This window comes from Alternaria incomplexa, assembly GCF_024043165.1.
Source record: "Alternaria incomplexa strain BMP 0042 chromosome Unknown scaffold_12, whole genome shotgun sequence".
In the NCBI taxonomy this organism is placed as follows: domain Eukaryota; kingdom Fungi; phylum Ascomycota; class Dothideomycetes; order Pleosporales; family Pleosporaceae; genus Alternaria; species Alternaria incomplexa.
Window position 1 is genome coordinate 100699 of NW_026249861.1, and position 23043 is coordinate 123741.

Consider the following 23043-nt stretch of genomic DNA (forward strand, 5'->3'; position numbering starts at 1 on the left):
CTCGCCCCTAGCGCTATATCAACCCCAACCCCTTCTCCATGCGAAATCAGTCCTTCCCTATCTCTGCGCGCGACAGTCAAGTGACACATTACAATGGCGGGTCATGGGCTGCAAGGTAAGCTCTACGAGTCCGTTTCACGTATCTGCGATATTAACTTAGACTAGGACGCGAGGTCGGCGAGTACGACTACAAAGACATTGACCGTGACTACGAAGATGTCAGTCGCTGACTTTCGTAATGAAGTCGGATTACTAACGATCGATAGTCCGGCCTTCCTCCATTTGTTCCCGCCTTTAGCACCCCTACTGCTCAGATCGAGAAGCGCAAGTTCTCGAGCAAGTCAGATGTCGCCTCGAGGCATAGCAATATTAGCGAACCGGAGCGCTCCAACGAACAGCCGAGTACGACCCCTGAAGAAGGCCATAGATCGAAGCGACCCAGGATCGAAAAGGATGGTTCTACCGCTAAGACATCAGGGCGTCCGCGAAAGCGTACGCCAGACTCCGCATGGCAGGGTAATCGCATCACCTCCCATCTGGATCGATTTGGTGACATCAGCACCGAAGAAACTTCTGAGATACTGAGGCAAAGGATAAGGACCAAGCAAACTGAACTTGGCTCTCGTATCTACGGTCTTGAAGACTCCATGAACGAGTCTTTTCGCAACCGCGTGTTCATGGTTTTGAGTGAGGAGGCGGTGAGTATTCCACGTCGCCCCGAGATTCCTCTTGGATTCCGAGTCAAGGTCGGTATGGCGTTTTGGGAACGAGCAGTGGGGTTCTCACATGACGAAGATACTCCTATCGGAGACCACGCCGCTGGCTCTGCACTGGGAAAGACCACCACAAAGCGGCGCTTGCATATCGTTCGTGCTATTCTAGGCGACGACAGGTTTCTGACTACGTGTGTGGAGACTCATGGTGAGCGAGGGCTCCACGCTCCGTACATATCGCCGGATACATACTGGCAATGGCTACGTATAGCTGATGCTCGCGAACGAAACCCCACCAACCATGGCCCTCACGGTGTTCTCAAGCTGGACACAAGCCAGGCGACGAAGCCAGCTCGCATCTCGGATATGTCATACGTGTTTGCCGGAGTTTCCACTCAATGCACGCTGACAGAGCACTGGGATTTCGCTGGATACCTTGATGAAGACAGTGTGACTCTGTTGGAAGCGCTTTCAAAGCGAGTCACAACATCGCAACGAGATGACAAGATGGATCACGATGTCTACCACTCTATGGACTGGCGAGCTATAGACGATGGTCGAAAGGCCAAGGGCCTCGCCGCATACCCCCGGCCTGAACGGCGGTCATCCCCTCGTCGCACCAAGACTCCCCAACCTCTCCTGGATGATGACGAGTCCGACAACGATCGTAGGCGTTTCGATCATCGCCGCCGCTCTCATGATCGACGAGGTCGAGACCACCGGGCTTCATCTCGAAAGGATCGTGGTTACTCAAACACCGCATCTTACGAGAAAGATCGGCCACAGCGCCCTCGTGATTCAGACACCAGGAGCTCTCGACCGCGGTCAGGCAAGGGAAGGAGGGCCGATCAATATGACGACATTGACCGAAGCAAGGCTGATGGCCCTCGCGGAGACCACGCCACAGAAGGTACTCAGTCCTGGAATGGTGCTGTTCAAGGTATCAGGGCCGGTAGTGTGTATGTTGGCCCCAACTATTACAGCTGAGAGTCTACAGGCCGGACCGACCGCCTGAACGACGACGAAGGTCCTCCTGGATCGCGTGACCTTGGTGGTTATTACGATCGCTCCTAATGCTGCGATTCAGTACTTCCTAGAGGGTTCTGGCGAGGAGAAAAAGCGCGACGGTATACGGAGAAGAGTAGACAGAAGGATGGTGGAGAAGCAGGACGAGAGGAGGTGTTTTTAGCACCCCGTCTCTGTGCCCTTGTGGTTCATACCCTGCATTAAGGCGGACTCAGCTGATATGAGCTTTCCAAAAATGTGGGAGCCAAGTTGATCGGATTCATGTAAAGTATCATTGTTGCCAATGGAAGATGACATCTAACGTTCTCGTGAGTGAATGTTAAGTTGCTTGCTTGGATGTGGAGATCGGGCAGAGAAGAGCCAGTGGTGACGTCAGTGCACGGGCCATGACGCGAAAGTCACGCGTAAGCGAGAGTCCAGCGTCCTTTCACCACTCGCGCTGTTACTGCACCCATGCACCCTACGTTCACAACAGCAGCCCTACTTCACTGGTTTCTCGTGTCTTTGATCGGATGCGATGACTTCGTTCTGCACATCATGATCCCCTAAACGCGATGAAGAAACGCAAGTTTGCGCGCCCGGCATGGAGGCTCGCTTGCATCGAAAGTCTCCTAGAGATTGGTGTCGTGCTGAGGCACCTGGGCATAGACTTTTACTAAGACGTAAGTTCTTCGTTCATTTCATTTCATGTTACTTTGACTGCTATCTGCTTTCAGTAGAGCTCTGAATGGAGGTATCAATTTACTTGTGCTGATCTCTCCCAGGAGCTCTCGCTATCTCCTACCAGCATGATGGTCAAATCCTAGTCCGATACTTCATTCAAGTCGCACACCGTTTCATAATAGACTTGGACCATCCTGTCACCAACGTCGCTCCTCGTAGAACTCCACCGCTCGGCCACGACCTTCGTACCGCATCACACGTGATAGTAGAATACCTTGGAAGTGCATTCGGTGGAATACATGGCGATGAGCTTCTGCTGCGCTTGACAGTTTGCGTAGTACATGATGCATTTGCTACACACCATATGCTAATGACTCTCGTGTTTGGGGGCTGTCCTTTCGCCTCCGCGTGCCCACAACTCCGCTGGCGCTGATTGCTATCGTCTATAGAGCGAAGCCCATCTCTGTCACTCAGGTCATGACTTGAGCGCAGTTTCGGGCTGCGTTCGTCTCTCGGGTGGCGAGTGACAAGGGATTGGATGGGCTATCTACGGTGATCGCGTGAGAGACGCCTGCGTTCACCGGGGATAGCGTCGGATCACGCCGTCGCGATCGCGATACTCTCCCCTCTCTAGTCCAACACGAGAATTTCTTCGACCACGTTCTCGTCTCTCTCGATTCTGATCCAAGGAGGGTGATCCACTCCGACTTCGACTCTGACTTCTCAGCCTCGGAGAATCCCTCCTTCTTTGCCCGGTCTCCCCTCGTCGATCTACAGCTTCTCGCGAGCGTAGGCGTGGACTGCTTCTTCTTCCACGTTCAGACTCTGGCCTAGCAAGTCGTTCCTCTCTTCTCCTCTCCACAGTGGGACCGCTTCTTCGACGATTTTCTTCGACTTGATCGGAGCTATTATCTCGTTCGTCTGAGCGGTCGCTGTCGTACACCATCCACGTCCGGTCCGCGTGTCTATCTCTACGACGTGTCGCAGCTTCCGTCGATTCTCTGCGTCTGGACCGGAGTCGATCTCTTCGTTCCCCGCAGCTTCTGCCATTCGTCCCATCGCCGTGGGTCTGGCCCTGTTCATCATTGGTTCGATTGCCAAAAGTGGCCGCCGGTCTTCCAGTTCGATTCTCGCCGGTGTTTTCATATTGCTTCAATATGCCAGCTTCCATCCATACGGTATCTAGCAGCTTATCCACTTCAAACCACGCATCCCTCCATCTCTCTATCTCTTTCTTGTCACCTTCGTCGAGGATGACGAGATTCCTCTCAATTACGTCCTTGTTGTTGCGCATGCGATGAAAGTCTTTGGCCAAAATTCTAAGCTCTTCCCTCTGCTGGTCGCTTGGCACAAGAGCTTGCTCAAGCTCCCTCTTTTTGAGCTGCAGCTCAAACTCAAGTATTTCGGCCAGACCTGCGTTGTCAAGTCTTTCAGTCTTGAGCTCCTTCAGCTTGGCTTTAGTAAATTGAGCAGACAACCTGTGCTGCCGGCCCAGGCAAAGTGCTTGTTGAATCTTCATTGCCAAATCACGACACAGTGTCAAAGCAAGGGTGTTGTCATCACCTTCTTTGATTTCTGTCAGCTTTGGACTTTTTCTCGTGTAGTTACGGGCCACGGTTGGTGCCGCCCAACGGACGACGCTAGCCTCTTCTTTCGTGAGCGGATGTCCTGCATGGTAAGGCATCTTCGCTGGTTCTGTCTGGCCGTAAAGATGATGATGAGATTTCTTTCTCCCGTTGATCATGATGAAGTTCTTCGACGAAAAAAACAAAACGGACAGCCTTTTATATACGGCAATAGAAGTTCAAAGAAGCGAACAAAGGACTACGAACAAGACAAAGCATGCTTTCATGGGAGCTATTTCAGCCTCGATCTTGCTTACATGCGACATTCGATGAGGGTGCCTCGAGGCACTCCCGCTGAAAGACGCAAGCAAAAGTCAGATGCAGCGTTAGCGACCATTTGTATCATAAATATGCTCCTGATCTGGGGGGCACTTACCTCGGACGAGTCATATCCACTTATTATGAATGGTTGTCGGAACAGCGCAGTAAGGCTGTTACAACTTTCACTGCAGCCTCGAACACTGTCGACTCTGGTCACGTGCGCTGAACGCTCGATTTCATTACAGGGCACAGGTGCTCTTGCGCCACACCCTGTTCACGGTGGTCCACTCTACTGCAGAAGAAGTTCCATACGGGTCTTTTTGTTGACTTTGCGCTCTGCCTGACTACTCAGCCAACACCGGCCAAGCACCACCTCTCAACCAACTTCTTTACAAGACACAAATACATAGAAGACAGAGTCTCCAGCTTGGCACAGAACGAAGACGGTGACACTGCACATCTGTCTCGTTGCTTCCTTCCAGATACCATGCAGTCTCCTGGGCACGGGTCTTCGGTACGTACAACATGTTCATTCCACATTCGATTGTATCAATCTCTTCTCTCCACAAACATTTCACAGCATATTCGCATTGAGAGCGACTAACATGATACAGGCTGATACTCCAGGTGATCATGCCGAGATCACGTCTGATGAGTTCACCATTCAAGAGGTTTTGGATAGCGAAGCCGCGTGCAAGGGGCCACCTCGCGGCACAGACAATTTCGAACCGAAGCCTACCAACGAGAAGAATCAGCCAGACCTTCAATTGACTTCCACCAAACGGCCTCACGAACACACGTCTGACGAAGACGAAAGAAGAGTTCGCGTCAAAACCAACAGCACTCCACAAAGCCCATCAACATCGGATGGCCTGCTTACACCACCTTCAGCACACGTCGGCGGACGAACTCCGGATATTGTGCGGATTATGGACTTCGTTGCAGCGGTCACTGGTGATATTGTTGCAGCTTTGGAAGATAAATCTTCGACCACCAGTGACCTTACACGCAAGACCGTTTTGAGTCAGTTACAAGAAGTGCTTGGTATGCTTGTCCCTTGTGTAACGAAGGTCCGCGACATAAGAGTCCTTGGCATTGAGATCGTCGGGCTTGCAGCTTTGGTAGATCCCTCGCTCGAGTTTGAGGGAATATTCACTATCATCTCGTCGCCCTATGCTGGCAGTATCCCGACGCCACTGAAACCAGATTACACCTACTTCCTCTCTATCGGAGATATATTCTGGGATCGCGCGACGGAGTTTTCGGCCGACAAAAACTTGAAACCTGGTATAAAGGCCGCCCCAAGTCCACAAGGATTAGTTTGTGCTGCTTTCCGTCTGCACATTGTCACAAAAGTGACGCCCCGAAATGTGTGGGCAACAGTCTGTCGACTGAGTAGCGGCAATGGGGTGTCACGCCTGAGCAAGGAGGACCTTTGGATGTACTTCCATCTTCACAGTGGCGCACACGGGAGGCTGCCACGAAGCAGGAAAGCTGATCATAACGATACCCCACACGCATCGCTGACATATACCCCGGACCGTGATTACGAAGGCCCCAAGGTCGGTCAACACACACACTTCTGTGCGTTAGATGCAGTACCGCACTACCCTAGCGAGGAAATGGTACCTGTGGGGAGTCTTGATGATGATAGTCGCAACCTCTTCCTTGGGGTCAAGGCCAATGCAAACAGTCCAAGTGGAAACCTCGTCGCACGTCCGATAGGCATGGACCAAGCTGCGGTGGAGCGCGGCCTTGGGCTAGTAGACCGCTCTCCTCGCAAGGCTATGCCTCTTGCACAGGCTAAGCGGACACGTGACAAACTGTTCCATCAACTGCGCATTCATCCCTCCAAAGGGCTACCCCGAGAGATTTCGTGACAAACTCCGCGAGAGATCCCGCAAATCTCCTCACAAAGTCAAGCGCGTTCAGCTCCGCGTACTCAGCGACAATTCCCAATGAGGAACAAACCAGGTCCTCAGTTGATCACCCTCGAAACCAACCCGTCAACAAGGTCAGTCCATTCAACGTCATGCCTCACATTCTTTTCAGCCCAGTATCGCATCCACACCAGCAAACATCAGCGCATGCTGCGGATGCGGTGAGGGCAGGTCGAAGATTTGGGGACGAAAGGGCCGGTACTCCAGCCACCGGCCAACGGGAAGCTCCTTCTCATGCTAACACAATGCCCAAGATCGCTTCGATTGCCAACCAACCTGCCATGGCACAAACTTTACATCAGCACGATGGAGTAATGACCAATGCCATCCTCAATGTGACAGAGCATAACCAGTCCCTCAATCTCAACCACCCGGTATCGAGCCCGCAATCCAGTCCAGAGAGGAAACGTACCGATGGGGATGATTAGCTCTGCTCGTAGCTACGGAGTGGGCTTTGAAGGTGAGGTACATGGTTGCTTCGTAACGCAGTGACGAACTCGTTCACCGTGCGTCGTGGAATAGCTAGTCTTCGGATTTCTCTCCTATATAGTATCCCGCCAGTGTTGTCTGGGCGCGCCGCCGCCTAGTATTTCATGGTATGATGCATGACAGCTTGCATTCATCAACGAGAGCATCAATTAAGTCATATTTGCAGGTCTCATCTCGTCAACAAGAGGCTGGTCTAGATCACAGTGTGATTGAACTTTCACGAAACTAATCAAGTAACGATACTGGCCTACTACACAATGTTTTACTTCATACCAAACACTACCCTTTTCACAAAGCACCCTATCTACCACAACCCCTGCCTTCATCTTCAGGCGGGTTTCGACTTCTTATACTCCGAGCGCTTTCATCGCGAGTCCTACGCTGCTGACTTTCGCGGTGATCGCGTTCCCGATATCTTGGTGCGTCTCTAGACGTACCTTGTTCGCGTCCTGGGCTGCTTGATCGACTTCGGTTCCGTCGTTCGCGATGCGCATCATGATCACCCGCTTGTTGTCGCGCGTGGCTAGGCATGGAGATATCGTTGGCATGACGTGGTGGTGCCGGCGGCGGCGGCGGCGGCGGCGGGCGCGACGGATATGCCCGATACGGTCTTCGCAGATACTCATTAGAGTCTTGGGACGAGCTCGGAGATGTTTGAAGATCCCCATTGTTATAGGGTCGTCCTGTGGGATGCCTGTGATGAGTATTTACACCTTTCCCCTTGTCGAGGTTCGTGGGGCTTTGGGGTTGGCCACTGTTTTGCCATTCCGAGATATCGCTTCTTCGCCTTCCTGCCTGCCTTTGTCGAGCGAATTCTGCCTCCGGTGCAGCTAACGGCACGTCGTCGCCAGGTATAGTCGCCCGGCCTCCGCTTCGTCCGACTTCCTTCTTTGACTCAGTCGCTCTAGGTGGCCTTTCGTTGTCCGCATCAGAATCGTCGTCCGCCACTAACCGTCCTGCATCTTTCCATACTTTGGCTAGAATCTTGTCTACGTCAGTCCAAGCCTTCCGCCACCTATCCAAGCCGCGCGCAACATTTCTATCCCAAGTCGCTATCCTTTCGTTCCAGAGGTTCTGATTGGCTTTGAGTCGTTCGACACCTTGGGCCAAGTTCGCCAATGTCTTCTTTTGTAACATAGTTGGCTCTTTGTTCGGCTGTATCTCTGATCGCTTGACGTTCAAGCGATGCGTGATCGCCTCCAAAGATCCAGTGTTGTCAGCTTGCTCCAGGAGCAATTCGTACTTCCATTTCTTGACGTTCTTGACTCCCTGGATATAACTACGTCCCAACGCAAGAGCCGTCTCAATCTTTCCCTCGAGCTCTCCTGTTAGAACTAATGCCCAAGTTTCGCGCCTACCGTCTCGTACTCTCTTAAGTCGCGGACGCGCACTGTTCGATGTCGAGATATTTGCAGTCGAATGAATCCAATTCCGACATGCTTGTTCCGAGTGTGTCGTCTCTAATTCTGCGTTGTCGTACATGACTCTACTTTTCTTGGGAGGTGAACGTGAACTCGACAAGATGCGCGAAGCTTCCGGACTTTTAAGTACAACGACAAAGCTAGCAAGTTTCTTTCACCACGATGTCGCTTTGTGATTTTAAAACAAAGGTTTTTTTAGTCCGACCAGCCACGCAATGATCACAAGGTTGAAGTGGAACGCTCTACAGGTATGACTACGCAATCTGATTGGCTACCACCCGCTCTTGTGTTGAAGTTGCTTCCCTTTTCGAGAGGACCTGATACACCACGATCTAGCTACCACTTGAAGCTCAGAAGCGAGACTTAGATAAATTCAAAACCATCGAAACCCACTAGGTGTATCAAATTCGGATGTCAATTCGATCTGTTCCATCTAAGCGGCAGTGGCAGACACAACTACACGACGATCATGCAGCATTCACTGACGCGTTGCGCGGATCGGGTTCTGCCAATTGTGCACTACGTCAGAAACGCGCTGACTACAATGAATTGAGTCTTCATGGGAGCACAGAGCTCTGCTGATGCACCCATTGAGAGTCAGTGCACCGCAATCTACTACATCAACTCCGCATTTCACTATTCCTTCTCGGAAAGACTTTTCTAGACAACCAAGCTCTCAATTAAACTATCACAACCCCTTCGAACATTGCATATACACAAGCCGCTTACACGTTTCAAGTCCGCTGAACATGGCGGATCGTCACCGTCAACAAGGTAAGGCTTCATGTCTCTACATATTTCAGCACTTTACTAATTAAAACAGACAAGGATAGCCCACAGGCATCGCGAGGGGCACGCTCCAAGGTCTTTGAGCAACGCGACGATGAGAAATTCGCGACAATCGAACTCGAGGAGGCCGTAGTCACCGAGGCGGAAAGCTCGACACTGAGCCCGGCCAGCCCTCCCCCGCAACCTGAACAAGACATCGAGCGCGTTCCGCAGCCGATTCACGCCCCTTCTCCACGACCACAACGGGGGGCACGCGAAGCGAGTGTTGATAGCCAAGACGGGTATCATACACCTTCGGAGTTCCCTCAAGAAGAGCGCGAACCTGCTGCTAGCTCGCGAGAGCAACCTACACGCCCTCACGATAGGCAAACAACCAACCATGCGCCAACCGAGCCGCAGTCTCGTCCGGGTACGAACACAGCTCCTGCACTATCTCCCCAGGAAGAGCGTAGCTTGGCCGCCATTCCCCAAGACCAGAGCGCACTGCTTCATGAAACTGGTAGACATGTCGTCAACACCCCACCGACCGGCCCGCGACCTCGTCTGGGTAACAGTCTAGCATATCGGCTTTTCGAAAGCTTCCTGCTTGCCCAAGACGAGCCCATTCCACCTGTTGACATGTCCACCAATGAAGGGAAAAACCGCTTCATTCAAGTCCTACAAGACTTTTTCCAGTACGCAGCGCGTCGACCAGAATCAGATGGAGGTATCGTCAGGCGTGGGGGACTTGGACTAGACATGGGCAACATCTTGACCGTCCTCTTTCCTGGATTCGCTGGCTTTACAGCTCTTGTCCTTTCCCAGCGCGCCAACAGCGTTCCTAAACAAGTCCGACGACCGCTTGGAACCTTCTTACGCAAGGGCGATCTGTTCTGGGCAGTCACCAACGAGTGGGTTGCTGATAAACACCAAGAACTTGGAGACAAATCCGCACCAACCAACTATGGACCCATCTTGACAGCCTTCCGGCTTCAAGTAGTGGTAGACTCCGATCCAGACATGCTACATGTCGTCTACGGTCGCTGCAGACAGTTCAGTGGGCTGGAAAAGATTCCCGATCGTCAGAAATGGAAGAATCTTCGACTGCTTGACGAATCGCTACCAGATAACCAGCCTGGGAATGACAGCCCCCACGGCAACGCCCGAGTTCTGGTAGGAGATCAATGGGACAATTGTATGGCTATCAACTCGCTTTGCCACATCAATGTGGTCGAAGTGCAGTCAATCACAACCATGCCCTGGGGGTGGATCTATGCTGGCCGTCTATCGGGCGACGCACTTGCCATGTTAGACAACCTTCGGAAAGCGTATTTCAACAAGAATGCTGACATCGCTCCGGTGCCTCAGGGTATATGTCATCAAGCAGTATGTGAAGGACTTCGCGGATTTGCTCCGCCTATCCACCCACCGAGGGAGAGCGAGTTTAAGAGGGCGAAACACAATCCGCGTCATCTTTTTCCAGACTACAAGGCGAGTGTGGAACCCGATTGGGATGCTCAACGCACGACTAGAGCTCAGCGTTCTCGCAACCCGTATCAAGGATACGGACAACAACGCCGGCCCGGTGATCGAGCACAGGATAGGGGCCGCCAGGATCAGCGTGACACCTATGGCCGAACCCGTCCAAATTCGCATCCGCGTCCGCGTACCCGTAGTCGTTCACCCCGTCCAAGGGACGACCATCGTCGAGCACGATCTCGCGATGACCGTCACTACCGACCAGAAAACTACGAAGGTCAGCATCCGCGCCGCCATCAAGACGATCGCCCTGCTGAGACGCGTCTCGGCGATCATGTCCACACTCGGCCCGTGTTCCATCCCGTGAACAACGTGATGCAAGATGGGCGATATCAGCCTCAGGTTTACCATAATCATGCATCGCGCGATCCCGACGACGACCGCAATCGCGAGCGTGGATACTACGAGGACGACCGTGGCCGTGACCGAAATGAATAGGGTGGCGCGTACCAGAATCCTGAGCCGCGCGATCACGACGACAACCGCAATCGCGAGCGTGAACACTACGAGGACGATGGTGGCCGTGGCATGCATGAGCAGGGTGGCGAGTACCAGAATGGAGATTTACTCAACTATGGTTGAGCGTACAAGAGGCCTCTCGTACGAAGAAGCCTCTTTGTTCCCCTGGTATCCGGATTCGGAGCGCGTAGATGGGTCGATGTCGGCATCTCATCTCAAGAGGTGTTCTCGATGTACGTTACAGTGAGCTTCAATTGAGGAAATGGGCTTGTTACCGCCGAAATATAAAACGAGGCTTTGTTCATTGTAAATCGTGTAGAACAATGAAGTATAGATTTCTCGATGGCGCGATGTGGTTTGGTCAAGCTTTTGTTATCGAAATTCCTTAACAACCGAAGGACGAAACGATGTCTACATGGTTCTTTGTGTGGTTTCCTGACTGCAAAACCCTATGTGAAGTGACCTCATTGTTCAAATTGCAGTATATGCGAGCTGTAACAAGGGTATCGCAACGTGATAGCCTCAGTCAATGCTCGCTGTTCGTATGATAACTGCGTTGACGATGGTCCGACAAGCCTAATTGCTGCGGCCGCAACATGGGCCGACAGCTGTCGGGTGCTAATCACAACGTAATTGTAGGTCTCGCCGCATCTCGAGTAGTGGTCCTTATTGATTCGCGAAGGCTGTAGCACAGGATAAGTGAAGTCTTCGGAGTCTGCTGGCGCAGCGGACTCGGGGCACGAAAGTCCCAACAAAGACATGTTTTCGTGTGCTTGTATCCAAACATGTCGCATGCGACGAGAACTGAGGCGCAGAGAAATTAATAACCGTCTAACGAGCGATGGACTGTGCGATAGCCGTTTCGATTTTGATACAATAAGAGGAAAAGGGAGTCGAGGGGCGGAGGACCGAGAACTCCGAGATGATCTCCTGAAGCTAATCCAAAAACGCGGCGCACGGAGACACTAAGCACGTGTCATGACATCACTCGTCGCCTTGCAATGATCATGTTCTCTTTTTCCAATTCTACGATCGAATCTAGATGCGCATCAAAATGATTGCATCAATGGTCTGCAACTACATACAATGACTTAGGAACGATGACACGCCGCACAAATTCCTCTCATCATTGCTTCCGATGTTCGCTGGGGCGCGTTGTGTGCATCACGGTGCGACCTGCACCTAGATCGATACTTGAGACATATCATTCTCTCTGGAACCAAGCATCCTGAACAACCTCTTTCGCTGATGCCCTAGCGGAAGTCTCCATTCGTAGCATGCTTCTGATAAGTGCGCCGACATGCAAAATGTCTTCTCGACTCAGATCCGCGCGTCTCTCTCCATCAAAGTACATTTCCTCTAACCATTCTTGAAGTGAGCTAGTGGGATCGCTCTCATCCAATGATTTTTCCATGGCATGCCAATCCATCTTCCAACGCTCCGGCAAATCGTCGCTGACTGTCTCGAGCATCTGACGCACAAGGCTGGCAGGTGTTGTCATGAAGCTGTCAAACGGTGGCTGTCCGACAATGAGCTCGAAAAGCTTAATACTTTATCAGCTATCCATCGAGACGCTAGGGCTCACATGGCAGAAGTCGGACTCACCAAACAACCCATACTCCAAAGATCTACGCGATAATCCACCTTATCTTTGAAGATAATCTCCGGGGCACGCACGGGAAGTGGAGTACGTAGGGCGCCGGGACACTCGTTGTGTAAGAAAGATTGACCAAAATCAATGATCTTGATCGAGCTGAAGGATGACTTGATGTCTATAGGGTAGGAGGTAGGTCTGACGAGATATCGGGGCATATTAGGTCCTATTGGCCGACCATGCCTTCTTTGCACAGTGCCTGTTTCGGGCCGTCCCAGCTTTTGGAGGAAATCTTCTTCTCGCAAGGCTTGGAGCGAAGGGATCGTGAACGCTAGGTTGCGCGTATGCAGATCTAAGGACGATGAGTAGAGTTAATTTGAACACCGGCATCATACTGTACCTGCATGCGCAATTCCTCGCTCGTGAAGGCAGCACAAACCAAGCAAAGCTTGTTTCGCAATGGTTTTCGCAAGCTTTCCAGGAAGCCTTTCCATGAAATGCGCGTCGAGGTAATCGGCCACACTTGGTCCTAAGAACTCCAACACAAGACATGCATGGGTCCCATTTGGACCACTAATCTGGAAACAATCTGTTATTGTCATGAGACGCTGGTAGCCAGGCTGATTCGATTGCGCTGCCGTTATTGTACGCAAGACTGCAGTCTCTCGATTTTGATGGATTGTCTCGGATACCGATATCTTTAAAGCGACATAGGTTTGGTTCCTAGTAGCATCTCAGCTCAAGTCGTCGATGTTTCGTAGAAATCGGGACCTGATATCGCGCGCGGCCCAGACAGTCGAGTATCCACCCCAGCCTAATTTATGCAGGACTTTGTATCTGCCATTGCTCAAACGATCGCCAAGGTGGATGGGGTGATAGCCACCCTTTTTGTAACGATGCAAAGGCTCGGCATCAATATCGCAACCATGTGTGGACCAGTCCATTGATGGACCAGGCTGAGAAGGACGCGCAAGCGTAGATGAAAGTGAACGTCTAGGCGCGAGTGCTGCCCAGGGCGATTTGTCTACCAGCCATTTCTGAGCTGATATTGTGTGAACTCGAACGCTTGTCCTAGCGGCATTCATGTTTTCGCTCACACGCTTGCATTGAGGTGTGAAAGATGTCTAGCTACCTAGGTACTCTATGGTGGGGTGGAGATCAGACCCTTGAGAAGGGACCCGTGGACGCCAAGAAATTATGTACGGTGCCGGGCCGCAAGTTGAGCCGGCGCGCGTTTCGAGCCACCCAAACATCCTAATCATCCCAACTCCTACGCGCCATAACTCCAGCAACATGCACCCAATTTAGAAAGCAATCGCGGCAACCGATTCGCGCGAAAAGGTTTCGAGTCATACTGAACGTCTGGAATAAGCTCACGATCGCACCTCCTACCCGTGATCGCTCCTGCTGCGCCGCGCCTCCAACACACATAAAAAACAGATAAGACTCGTCTGGGGTTCAGACTACTGTTCGCATCCAATAACTTAACTAAATTCAACACAACTCTCCCCACGACCTTGATACGGCTTGAAAAAGTCGCGAATCGACATTCTCATGGACTCTGGAGTCCTTCCCGCGACTGCCTGCACACATGGCTCTTCCTGAGCCCACCCAAGGCTCTGCACTTCACATGCCGAGGATTCACTCTCATTCGTCGAAGACTCGCCTACTTTTCGAGCTTTCCTTTCGCTCACGTCGTGATTCTCCCGCTTTCGCTTATTGCCACTGGGGCGATGAGGCAAGCCTTCACACGGTTCGGTCGGCTTCGGAGATGGCGTCTCTCTCTTGTTGTACTCTAGCGCTAATTGCCTCAGGCCATCTCTGAAATCCTGAGCCTGTTGCGACATTGGTACGGAGGGGTTTGTAGCTTGGCCTGTCCATGCTTCGACGCTGTCGTCGATGCTTATATCGCTAAACGGATGCTCGACGTCATCTGCCATGATTGCTGCTGGCACAACGTCGCGCACAGAGATTTGGCTATCTTTGTCTCGATAGTCATCTGGTCTATTCCAGTCAAGTGACGGTTTCGCTGTGATCTCTAGACGAGCTGGGGTGATGTCGCATGTATCGCAATTGGATCCCGCCACACGCCACAGTTCCGGATCACTCTGAACATGGGAATGAGATGAAGCCGGCGAACGTGGACTCGCAAGACCATCATGTGAATTCTCGGATTGAGCTCGGTCATGGTGTTGTCCATGGTGTTGTCTACGGGCATGTCTTTGCGACCATGAGCGGGACTGAGATCGATAACGAGATTGTCCACGACTTCGCCCACTCAATCCTTCCTGCCTTCCATGGTCATGGGTATGAGGCTCTCTTCTACGATGCCTGGACCTGTTGTCTTGTCTTCGCGATCGAGAATGAGACCTGGACCGAGACTCAGTGCGAGGACGTTGGGCATGATTAGTACTTCGCGATCTAGCCTCCCGCCTCTGTTCGCGGTGTGATCTCCGATGTCTTCTGTCCCGGGATCTTGACCGAGCGCGCGGCTCTCGATGCCTGGGTACTGAATCATCCCGGCTAGATGCTCGATCAGGCTCATATCTATCGATCTGACCATCACGCACCCACAGGCGATCGAGTTCTTGTTGCACCGCAAACCAGGCATTTATCCATCTCTCTTTGCCTAACTTTACCGAGTCTTCTGCGAGTCGACGGTAATACTGGTAGTATTTCTTCGTCCTATGACACTTCTTTCGCTCTTCTAGAAGGTCTTGCAGCTTATTTCTTTCCTGATCAGTTGCTTGTCCAGTTTTTCTAACCTTCTTTTTCATAACTTCTATCAGGTGTTCCAACTCTTCCTCCCAAGCCTCGGTTCTGGCTCCAGCCTCGAAACGGCCCTTGTCTTCATCAGCCACGCTTTCGGGGGTTCTCCAGTATTGGTGAGCGATGCATAAAGCTTTGCGTATCTTTTCCGCCAGTGGTTTGGACAGAACCAACGCATCAGGCGACTCTCGCCCGTCCTGAACTCGTAGGAAATGTGCTGACCTATCAGTGCATTCTATTCTCTCTCTGTCTTTCGACGTCCAGCGACGATATATGCCTTTCAATTGATTGACGTGATATTCAGGGTCCCAGTCATGATAAAAAAGGTGATTAGGCTCCATCTTGGCAGGTTTCTAGATAGCATGATGGCAAAGCGAGTCGTGATGATATAGGCTCAAACAAAGGAGGCTTACAGATCCACGTATATCCGGATTCGGTAAACGTAGTGCAACTACAACAAAGACATCATTCTTCTTTCATGTAGACAACGGCCTTTCACACTCGCTAGCTCTCGACGGCCCAGCTCTGTCAGAGAGATTGCGAGACTAGACTGGATCGAGCTTACACAACACCACTGGGCACGTACCTCAGCTTGCGACTAGCAGATGCAACGACTTTTGACATTCACTGAAGCCAAGACAACCACGATGCCTGCCCCTATTTCAACAGAGCCCCCTCTGGGATTACAGTCGCTACCACTCCATGGGCACCTCAACTCGCCTGGACCTTTCATCCTCGCCTCGACAATTGAAAGGGATTGACCTCCATGCCTCGCGGAAGCCAAACCCCAAAGCAGCCTCCGGGCCTTGAACGTGCACAGGTTCCACAGGAGGTTGCCAAAGGGTCACCATACGATTTGCGCAATGATCGTAGGCCGGCAGAGGAGCACGATGACAGTCGCGCGGAGGAACAAGATCACCGCGGCCGCGACAGACAAGGCAATGAGCCCTCCAAACACGAACCAGATGAGCCTCCTCGTCGACAAAAACGATCACGCTCACGCACGCGCTCTCGTGACCGAGATCAAGGCCATCCTAGGAGCCCATCCAGGGTTGCAAAACGAGCGCGGAAAGGTAAACCTTCTCGGCCGCGGCGGGAACACCCAGCCAGAGAAGGCGATCGACCTTCCAGGAACGAGCATGCTCGAGGTCGCGATGCCCACCAGAAACAATCGCCCTCCCCTGAGCGTACTCCAGCTCCCCCCAAGCGCAATCCAGATTCCACCAAGCGGACTCCAGATCCATCCGACCGCACTCCAGATCTGCTACGCCTGTCTTCAGCTCCCGGCATAGGCTACACTGTGATAGACCACAGCAAGAAGACACGCTTTCAATGGGGACCGGCGTATGGACAGCCCCAGGATACGTGTCAGGAAGATCTGACGAAGTTACTTAAAGCCGGGACTGTGATATCCGTTCGACATTGCGATTTTTCGTCCGACCCTGATGCGGAAGTTGGAGAGAAGTTCACGCTGTCTTCGCAAGGACTGATATACACCAAAGAAGACGTCCCTTTTGTGGTTTGCCGAGTTGAACCTACTTACGTCACCGGCTGGTATTGTCGCAGCGTCGGTGATCGCGGCTTAGGAGTGCCTTGGATATCGGAGTCGGAACGCGCAAAGTACATGGGAATGGCCACGAAGGACGACCCAAATGGACCTGGAGGAAACAACAGTCCGCACGCCCAGCTCCAAATGACGCGAAGGGGACTAACCAGATTCCTCAAGCCAACAACTCATGTCTTCGCTGGCGAGATGTCAAGGGCTAAGGTTCCACCAAACTTTTATATCTGGGGCTGGCTCGCGGCCGAGCAATTCTACCGTTTGATGAAACTGCACGAGTTTCTCACGGCATCTCCTGGATCGGCTGCCGGAAGAATCGCTTCGGTTCCAACAACTATTGGCTTCGATATCAATGCGCTCAGCCTGTTACGGACTGCGGAGCAATCTTTGCTCGTAGGTTTCGAAAAGAAGATCGCGGCTCTCGAGGCTCAACACAAGCCGAAGCCACCCAACGACGACACGGACGCAAACACCCGTCCGCCTCGGGTTCAGACAGCGCCGGATGGGCGTAATCCAGCTCCTATCACGCGCGCCGGTGCCGGAGACGTTAGCACGACAAGGACGCCGCCGCCACCACCACCACCACCACCACCACCAGCGACTACGCGGGCTAACCACAAGACGACACGGCAAAAGCAGCGGCAACAACCACGGGCTGCGGATAGTACGTGGGACAGCGGGTTTCAGCCACCAACGGGGCCGAGGAGTATGCGCAACCGCGAGCGTCAGCCTCGTTCGTCAACAAGGCCTCGTCAACCACCAAATCCTTAGGGCCGCGTCATTCTAGGAAAAAGCTGAACACCCTGGAGCCTACGTTAACGTTGTGTCAGACACTTTGCAGGTCTTTGTCTTAATGTAGTCCGCAGGCCGGTTCAATCTTTTTCTTGTATGAGGTGGGGCGGCGTAACAAGTCTTTCAGACAGTTTGGGAGGAACAACGGGTGACATTGGTCCACACCAATCTTCAGTGCACAATGAGCAGCGCGATGTGCTCAAGGAACAAAGCGCGGAAGGTTGTTCGTCGGCTTTAGGCGATAAAGAGGTACGAAGAGGGCCTGTCAGGTATACTGTTGGTGTCAGAAATGAGATGCGCTCATGTTATGAGTTTGTATAGCAAGGATGTCGTTGCGAGGTTGATAATCTGCTGTATATAGGGGTCGAGATGACATCTTGATTCGAGACCAAGTCTGTTTTGTATGGGAGAGAGGCTTGCTATATGAGGAAAATAAAATAAGAAATAGTCTGTTTGTACATAAAATGTAACAGGATCACAACGAATGAGGCTGAATAGCGCAAAGCTTGTGAAGGAAGGAAGGATGCGTAGATGCCCAAGTGACGATGCGGCTCCTTGCCCGCCAAGACCCCGGAGATTGCCGGCGCCGATCATCACAACTCAAGGAAGCATCGCTCGTGAACTTCGACAACTGCGCCAGCTTCTCGTCTACGGGCTATACAGCATGCTCCGTGTAGTTGCTCGTCACCTTCCCGTCGCTTTTATTTAGACCGTAGATCGCAGTTCACACTAGCGCGTACACAGCTCCACCGCTTCCGCCAGCCACCGTCGCGCGCATTCGATGGGTATCTGCTCGTCGTGCCTGGGAGGGCGAAGGACTTCTGAGTCTGATGTACGTCCTCACAGATGACGTATGGTGTTATACCAGTACTGACGTACTTCCACAGAACTCGGACGCCTCGCACCTACTCGGAGACCAATACCAGCCCAACTATGGAACCGCCAGCAGCACCCACAACGCGCCCCAGCCAGACCCAGAGGAGCTTCGACGTCAGCGAGAGAATCTGGAGCGAATCTGCGCTGAAACCAATGAGTGAGTACCACCTTCCTCATCTCCGAGCGTTCCTTCCCACGAAGTCGCTCGCACCTTCCCACAAAGGAGCCCGCACCTTCCGAGTTACGGACCACAGAGTCCTCTGAACGTTCTACAAATCTGCAGTAGGACATAACGCTGATCACATACAGGCAACTAATCCCCGTCTCTCAACCGAGCGCTCTCCCCGAAGTCACCGAACAGCCCTCCAAGAACGACGAATACGCACATCTCTTCAACGAGCGCTTCAAGTCGATACGAAGCCAGCGCCCATCCTCCGCCGGTAACGACGATGATGACGAAACAACATGGCTCGAGAATGCCATGGGCAACCAGGGCGAGGATGAGCTGGAACAGATTAAGCCAGCCAAGGGGAAGCTGACGATTCAGTTCGGTCAGCGGTAGACACCTACACTATGGGCCTCGAGGACGGCGATATCCTGCGACCCTGTACGGATTCTCCGGCTGAGGCTATACGTACTTTTTCATTGTTTGTCTTGTTCTGCATTGCATCAGCGCCATTACGGATACCCATAATCTTTTCCTTCTGTTGTTCCTACGCCTCGAAACGAGGTCGTCTACGTACGTCTTCAAGTAGCATAATCATGTCTGCATCGAACGTCTTCTCGTCTCCTTTCGTTCATGCGTGTCAACAGTTGGCTTGGCAATGCCGTTATGCGAGGCACGTTCTTCTTCATTACTCATTTGATGCAATTGGTTTCTAGATACATGCTCCTACGATAGTACTTCGCTATCCTAGGCGAATGCCAAGCTGTCCAAACGAAGCCAACCAATGCCGACTCGCTACCCATGTGAATGGACTGATGAAAGTCCCGACAACTCTGTCTATCGCTGAAGATCTATCAATGCAAGAAGGAGGCCAAGGTAATCATCGCTCGGGCCAATGCAATGCCATCAACACCATAACCTACCCTAGACAGCCTTGAACAACAAGTCAGGAGGACCAGCCGCAGGCTTCTCGTCACTCACACCCAGCTCCGCAAGCATACTACCAGCGCGCTCATCCATCAACCTGGCCAACTCCTCCCGAAACTTCTCGTCGATGAAGTCAAGGCGCAACTTCAAGCCTGGCTGCACCATGCGCTGCTTCTCCGGGTCCAGCTTCTTAAACGTCTTCTTGCCCCAGACCAACGCGGCGCTCTCCATGGCGTTGAAGAGGGCTTTGTTATCGTCCCCGTCCATGGTGTCGGCGTTGAGGTACTTGGTTGCCATCTGCTCGACGAATGCGCCAACGGTACATTCATTAGCAGCCTGGTCAGCCTCGTTCTTCGTTGTGTCAGCTTTGTCGTCGTCGATCACAGCTCGATACCCGTTACTTACACTCTGTTCAGCCAAGGAGGCTACAGTCTCTTCTCCAGTTGTCTCGCCTGTCTGATCTAATCCCATCTTCTCACGGAGATGCTTCTGGATGTACTTGTACGTCTCGCCCTGTGGCCTCGGTACACCACCTCGCTTGATGATCTCGGGGATCCTCGAGGCAGGGTTCGACAGGACGGGGTTCTGGCGACTCAACAGCGGCTCTTCGTATGGTCCGATGGCAGCGTCGTAGAGGGCCTCGTCGCCCTTGTACTCGCCGCCTAGGTAGCCGTTCGACCGACCACCACTGCGTACACTGCCGTCGACCGGGTCCGAGTGCGGGGATGGTGGGTCTTGATAGGTTGGAGCGGTGGTTGATCGTCGAGTCGCGCGTGTGGCAGGTGGTGTCCGGGTAGCGGTAGCAAGGGCGCTCTCGGCGAAGGTGAGTTCAGTTTTGCGCTTCTTGCTGGGTGTGGGTGAGTGATCGTCTGGCTCGAAGTCGTCTTCGGAAGATAACTCGTCGACCTCACTGTCAAGAACAACCGGCTTCTTCCTAATCGAGCGCTTCTTCGCCGACGATTTCTGGACAGACGCACCAGCCTCCTTCGGCGCGGACTCAATCTCTTTCTCCTCTTCCTTAACTTCATCATCCTTCTTCTCTTCGCTCTCACGTACGGGTGTGCTGCTCGCCACCGGCCTACGTCTCACCGTCCTACCCGCAGGAGTAGTACCGACACCAACCCCAGCCGCACCTGGCGTCGCCATATTACCATGAAGCAGACCTTTGTTATTCTTCACCCGCTTCTCATAGCACGGCTGGCAGACCTGGAACGTACAGCCAGGGCAGCGGCGCATAGTATCCATATTCCGCTGATCGCACTCAGTGCACTTGGCTGTGTGGACAGTCACCCGGCTAAACAGCGTCTCGTCGACAGTGCAGGGCTGGATTGCCGATGATGCTCCTGGAGTGCGGGGCGCGCGTGTGGGGAACGGGCTGCTGGAGGAACGTGGGGTGTTGGGGAGGAGCGGCCGGTTACGTCGGCCTGGTGTGGACGGTGCGGGTGAAGGCGCGGGTACGGGTGTTGGTGCAGTTGGCACCTTAGCGTGAAGGCCCGCATCTGGACCTGGTGTTGCTGGAGGATCCATGGCGCCACGTGGTGAGCCTTGCTCTGCTTGCTCTGGTGGGGGTGGGTCGGGTGCTGTATCGCTCATGTTGTTTAGTTGCCTTGTCCTTGCGGAGGATGAGTGTACTGAGGATTGTATCGCAGGACTTTGAACTGTTGATGTGGACGCTGGAAGAAAAACACACGGTGGGGGATATATACTCCCAAGATCTGAGACTGAAAAAGGGTCTCAGTAGTCGCCTGAGACTTGTCGGTGACTCGCCGCTTGGACCGTTATATCCTAATCCAGGTCTGTAGGAGAGAGACTGATTCAAAAAGGTATTGAGTACAATAGGTGTGGACGGTAGAAAGTCGATGTTGAAACAAGGCGCAACTTCTGATCAATCTGATAGAAGTTGGTGCTTTACGCTCGGACTAACGCGGGGTATAATGACGCGAGATTCAGGCGCCAGGGTTGTAGAAATCGAACCGGAATGGAATGTCGGATCCGGGGCGAGCGGGTTCAAACGGGGGTGACTGAGGGTTATGGGTGGCGAGATCCGAGGGATCGAGGGGTAAATGTTGCTCGTTCGAGGGAGTATTCACTGACTGGAACTGGGACTGTTTGGGGCCTTGGGCGTGACCTTGGGTGTGGCTTTGGGATAGACGGATAGAGACGGGTGGAGAGTGGAATGTATGTACAAGTACAGGTGCAAAGAGCAGAAAGAAGACAACCACCGCAACCACCACCAAGCTATATACAATCCTTCCGACGCGCTATGTGAAGAGAAGAATAAGAGATAGCCAGCCGGCTCACATACACGACGGAAGCGGACTGCAAAACGAACAAGAAGCGGGAGGCGAACGAAGGACCAGTCATTGTTGATTATGTGAAGAGGAAATAGTTCTTTATAGAACGTGTGACATGTCACATCTGTCACAAGTGGTATTGGAGTCATGGAGTGTTGCGTAGCATTCACGTCCAGGGATCGAAGGGAGCTGCGTGCGTTGGTGGTACGGTGGCAGGTGCAGTGGGGAGATGGTGACAAACGGTGGGGATGGGAGTTGGGGCTCGGGTTACTGGATGGGGTAATCGTGGTCGTTGCAAGGCGTAAGCGGGGATGAAATTGTTGGTTGTGCGTAGTGAGCTCTGGATTTTGTGTCTTTGATCTGTGGGTGGAGTTTTGTGACTTTGCAGTGGTTCGTGGTGCACTTAGATGTCTCGAAGCGATGAGCCACTCACAGCTTCCGTAACCTAACCAATAGGCATATGGGGAAAGATTTCGAATAGTAAGCGTCGCTGCGATGAGATACTGGAGTTTCTTTGGAGTCTTTGTATATGTGTTGGGTGGGGTGTGGTACGGTCCCCAAAAGACCCTGGGCCGGGTCGCTGTTGGATGGCCGTGGTCGTTGGATGGCCCCATCTTTGCCATGCGAACGTGCGGATCCTGCGGGCCGATCTCGCAGTGGATCTAGATCTGTTGGATGTCGTGCCACATTGCATAATCGATGGCTTTGCGATGCTACCCTGGTACTGACAAAAGCGTGCTTGACATCTGGACCAGACTTCGGAACCGAGGATGCAGATATGCTCGGTGGATCGCAGCAGCATCAGCGACGCTTCTGAGCGCTGTGAACAGTCAGTTTTCCTATATCAAACGCGGTGTCGTAGTCATGACGTGGCGACGAAAGCTCGGTACAGCATTCTCCCAGACCAACGGCGTGAGGCTCCTGCTAGTCACTAGTGAGGCTCTCGTGATGACTAGCAAAGCTGCTAGAGGACTGGGCGGTGTGCTTGTCTGATAAGAAAGCTAGATCAAACGCTAGGGGTGGATGCCGTTGATGGTATTCAAGTCGACGTGTCGTGCATTGCGGATCTACAGAATGCATGCACGGTACCTGAGGAAGTGCAGCCTCGCTTACCCAATCCGGCGCAGAAGGAACTCGCATCTTGCAGATGTGACACCTGC

General features: G+C 52.7%; 7 protein-coding genes across 7 annotated transcripts; 4 read left to right on the forward strand and 3 right to left on the reverse strand.

The window, feature by feature from the left end:
- Positions 1-93: 93 nt before the first annotated feature.
- Positions 94-1700, forward strand: J4E90_007933 (uncharacterized protein; the record flags this gene model as incomplete). Its single annotated transcript, XM_051437463.1, has 3 exons — positions 94-115; positions 166-218; positions 267-1700. The coding sequence occupies 3 exons, from the start codon at positions 94-96 to the stop codon at positions 1698-1700; spliced, it is 1509 nt and encodes a 502-aa protein (XP_051288274.1).
- A 1473-nt stretch (positions 1701-3173) lies between these two features.
- Positions 3174-3921, reverse strand: J4E90_007934 (uncharacterized protein; the record flags this gene model as incomplete). The annotated part of the gene is made up of 2 exons (XM_051437464.1): positions 3174-3323; positions 3580-3921. 2 exons carry the CDS (start codon positions 3919-3921, stop codon positions 3174-3176), a joined length of 492 nt encoding a protein of 163 aa, XP_051288275.1.
- Positions 3922-4775: 854 nt separating this feature from the next.
- Positions 4776-6168, forward strand: J4E90_007935 (uncharacterized protein; the record flags this gene model as incomplete). Its single annotated transcript, XM_051437465.1, has 2 exons — positions 4776-4780; positions 4869-6168. The coding sequence occupies 2 exons, from the start codon at positions 4776-4778 to the stop codon at positions 6166-6168; spliced, it is 1305 nt and encodes a 434-aa protein (XP_051288276.1).
- Positions 6169-8887: 2719 nt separating this feature from the next.
- Positions 8888-11027, forward strand: J4E90_007936 (uncharacterized protein; the record flags this gene model as incomplete). The annotated part of the gene is made up of 4 exons (XM_051437466.1): positions 8888-8912; positions 8962-10292; positions 10441-10662; positions 10899-11027. The coding sequence occupies 4 exons, from the start codon at positions 8888-8890 to the stop codon at positions 11025-11027; spliced, it is 1707 nt and encodes a 568-aa protein (XP_051288277.1).
- A 3749-nt stretch (positions 11028-14776) lies between these two features.
- On the reverse strand, positions 14777-15109 carry J4E90_007937 (uncharacterized protein; the record flags this gene model as incomplete). The annotated part of the gene is made up of 2 exons (XM_051437467.1): positions 14777-15045; positions 15103-15109. The coding sequence occupies 2 exons, from the start codon at positions 15107-15109 to the stop codon at positions 14777-14779; spliced, it is 276 nt and encodes a 91-aa protein (XP_051288278.1).
- A 3292-nt stretch (positions 15110-18401) lies between these two features.
- Positions 18402-19058, forward strand: J4E90_007938 (uncharacterized protein; the record flags this gene model as incomplete). The annotated part of the gene is made up of 3 exons (XM_051437468.1): positions 18402-18452; positions 18508-18653; positions 18806-19058. The coding sequence occupies 3 exons, from the start codon at positions 18402-18404 to the stop codon at positions 19056-19058; spliced, it is 450 nt and encodes a 149-aa protein (XP_051288279.1).
- Positions 19059-19586: 528 nt separating this feature from the next.
- On the reverse strand, positions 19587-21182 carry J4E90_007939 (uncharacterized protein; the record flags this gene model as incomplete). Its single annotated transcript, XM_051437469.1, has 1 exon — positions 19587-21182. The coding sequence occupies one exon, from the start codon at positions 21180-21182 to the stop codon at positions 19587-19589; it is 1596 nt and encodes a 531-aa protein (XP_051288280.1).
- Positions 21183-23043: the final 1861 nt, after the last annotated feature.